This window comes from Setaria italica, chromosome III (assembly GCF_000263155.2).
Source record: "Setaria italica strain Yugu1 chromosome III, Setaria_italica_v2.0, whole genome shotgun sequence".
NCBI lineage: Eukaryota > Viridiplantae > Streptophyta > Magnoliopsida > Poales > Poaceae > Setaria > Setaria italica.
The window spans coordinates 1,601,621-1,605,061 of NC_028452.1; the positions used below are offsets into that span (position 1 = coordinate 1,601,621).

At 55.4% G+C, this 3,441-nt stretch overlaps 1 protein-coding gene across 1 annotated transcript; it reads right to left on the reverse strand.

The window, feature by feature from the left end:
• Positions 1–581: 581 nt before the first annotated feature.
• On the reverse strand, positions 582–1,655 carry LOC101776313 (auxin-responsive protein SAUR19-like). The gene has a single exon (XM_004960125.2). The coding sequence runs from the start codon at positions 1,557–1,559 to the stop codon at positions 1,113–1,115; it is 447 nt and encodes a 148-aa protein (XP_004960182.1). The 5' UTR covers positions 1,560–1,655; the 3' UTR covers positions 582–1,112.
• Between the last annotated feature and the right edge of the window lie 1,786 nt (positions 1,656–3,441).

Consider the following 3,441-nt stretch of genomic DNA (forward strand, 5'->3'; position numbering starts at 1 on the left):
CAGGCTTTGAATTTGAGCTTTGCATCCTAGGCTTTGCTTTTCAAGCTATGATATATTGGTCTTCTTGAACTCTTGATCCAGAACAACAGGGCTGTGCTCTATTCATGAACAAACATTTGGAGATTCTGGGCCAAAGTTTCAGATCTGACCTTGTGTGCTGCCTCTGTATACACGAAAAACGCATTGAAAACACTTGTCTACTGTAGAAACCGTCCTCCCATTTCTGAGCACACTCCAAGACCTGGACCAGGCCGACCTTGTCTGTCGCTGCTTCGCTTAGAAAACCTTAGCACAGCTGATGATCTGAACAATCTGCTTTCTGATATGCTAAAGGTATCTGATATGAATCACCAATTACGTCTGCCACAGTTACTGCAGAATTTGTATCCCCAGTTTTATTTTCTTATCCTCGGTAATTGGCATGTAAATCGCGAAAAATGCAAGCTGCGAGCTTATACAATCACAGCTATGATAGTTTAACGGTTACAATCACATCCATGATCCATTAAGAGCTAGTTTGAGTGTTTGACACATCAGTATCAGGAACACATGCATGACAACAATCGACGACCAAATGGTTCTACACAGAACAATTCTTTGTTTATTCCCAGCAAAGATTTGCGAACCGATCGAGATTTTTTAACACCCAATCGATAAGAGTTATTACAGAGAGAAGAATACCAAAAAAAATCATCATGTACCCTTTTGAATCAATTTCCACTACTACCATCTACCAGCTCCTAAACAACCCATACAGCAACTGCTGCTGTGTTTACGATGTCTGTGCCTTCCCCAGTAGCCCTCGCGGCCGTCGCCGTTGGGGCGCCGCCTTTACGCAGAGCACGGGATGACGCAACCTTTACTCCGATGCCCCGGCGCTTGCTGTTGCTGCCTGTGCGCGCGCGCGCGCGCACGGTCTTCCCGGCCGCGCCAGCCGGGCGAGTCTCTTTCTCCTTTTTCCCGCGCGCTAGCTGCCGCTGCCGACTTGCATATGCGTGTGCTCGCAGTCTTGCACTATTCAAATTTCAAACAAATCACCAGCAGACCAGCTCGCCGGTGGACTAATGTAGATTTGTCTTCGATTCATTCGGTCGGCGGCGGCTGAGGACGGATTAGCAGACGAGCTTCTCCACGGCCATGCCCTGCAGCAGCGGCCGCGCGTCGCCGCGCGCGCGCCGCGAGACGGCCGGCCCGCAGCAGCAGGAGTAGGGCGAGGAGGAGGAGGAGGACACGCGGTGGAGGACATCGAGGAAGTGATCCTCGTCGCAGGGGAGCGCGATGGGGCCGGGCGCGGCCGGGAAGCCGTACTCCTCCTCCGCCTGCCGCAGCAGCTCCAGGAACGCCGGGTGGCTGAGATGCGCCAGCCGCACCACGAACCGCCTCGGCGCCGCCGACCCGCCGCCGCCGGCGCCGGCGCCCTCCACGCACACCGCCACGTGCCCCGCCGGCACCGCCGCGGCGTCCGCCGCTCCTCCCTTGCCGGAGGTGCGCGACCGCCACCGCCGCACGGCACGGCGCAGCCAGACGAGCGACGGGATCGTGATCACGACCTTGCACATGCTTGACTCACTGCGCGTGCGCGAGTTCGATCGGGGTGATCGAGTGAGTGGTTTGCCTTTGCTGCGTGGAGTTGGGAGACTTGGGGGTTGCTTGCAACCGAGAGAGGCTGTGGTTGTGGAGTTGAGCGGGGAATGGGGTGGCAATATATAGAGGTCGCGCTGGGCATCGGCCACTGGAGTTTGGAGGAAATTGCAAGGGATGACATCGTCGTGGGGGCGTTGCTCTGGGCGTGTGCAGTCGTGCCGTGCGTGCACCGGACCGGGACACTGTGCTGTGTTCCTGTCGTTTCCCGGGTGCTGCTGCTTCGCACACTTCCTAGTTCCTAGTACTGGTGGGGTGAAAGTGATTTTACAGCTCTCTTTCACAGGGAACACGTTATTTGTTCTTTTTCTTTTTTCTTTTGAATCTCTAGTGGAACACATCTCCGTACTCCGTTTTTAATCATGGAAAATGTTCCAGCTTCAAACCCAAAACATCAGTCCGTAATTATTACAATCACATTTAGAGTTTAAACTGCACTACATTTAACATAATTAACCAATACACAAGATGAAAGATCATCCATGGAAAAAAAAATATCATCACCGTTGGCCTCTGCTCGCCGACCACGAAATCCAAAATCCTGCCTTTATAAAACAAATCCAAAATCCTGCAAGCGCGCGTACGGAGTACCTCACCGGACACCGTCAGCATACTGCATACGCGGTGCATCTCCAGCCGAACCCCCCTCAGGCTCTGGCACGCAATGGATCTCCGATCCTCCGCTCCAAGCCTCCAACTGGCCAAGGCCTCGTGCGTCTGCTCCCTGCACCGAACGCCAAACGCACTCCCAAATCCAGGCACAGTCACCGCCACCAACAGACGTCACCTGGATCCATTGGTATCTCTGTTCCGTGATGCAACCATGCGACGCATGATAGAATGCAAATCCATGCATTTTTGTACATATGCCACGTGACAGATAATAAGCATCACCAGTTCTTAAAACTGCACATTTTCCTTCAGGTCCGTTACGTACAGTTGTTGCTTCAAAAAGCTCCAGGTGACGCCGACTAGCCGGCTCAGGTGCATGTGATCGATCCTAGCTACAACGGCTTTCACATCGGAGACCGTTGGGGCCTCGCCGTCAGCAACACATGCTACGGTCCCGATCCCGGCCGCCGCCTTTCGCCATCGACCCGGAGCCAACAGATTGCAAGAAACCAGTGTGAGCCAGGCCGCTCAGCTCACGGTTTCCGGGCGCGCGGAGGCATGATCGCCCACTCTTCCGGAGTTTTCGCAGCATCTACGTGCGGAGGCATGATTGCTTCAAAACAATGCTATCGCAGCAGCCTGCCAGCTTGTCATCTACGACCTCGAATTTTCCTCTGATGTCTTTACCATTGCACGTACAACCAGTGGGCTCCGTACGTAGTTTTGAACTTTTGATCGTTCAGCTAGCCGTCGGGCTGCCGCAATATCGATGGCCATACGAGCTTCGCCATGGCCATCCCCGCCGGCCCGGCAGCAAGTCGCCGCCGCCGCGCGCCGGTGGCCGTCGTGAACGTCTTGCACGAGCGGAGATGCTGCAGAGTGCAGACCGCTGTAATTCAGCGAAATTTTTTGTCGGACAGCGGGACAGGTGACCGCCGCGACAAGGAAGAGGGAGTGCAGTGTAGGTGGCCGGAATCCGTCGCCGAAGCGCCCTGATGATCTCGCTGACGATCTCTCTCCTCCTGGCTGTACCGCTACGTGGCGATGGCTGGATCGGCTCCACGCGTGCGGCGAATCGGCGAAAGAGATGCCGTGCGTTTGAAGCCTTGAAGGCCGGCCGGGACGCCAAGTGTTGCCTTGCGATGGCCTGCAGGGGGGGTGGGGGGGGGGGGGGGGGGGGGGGGGAAA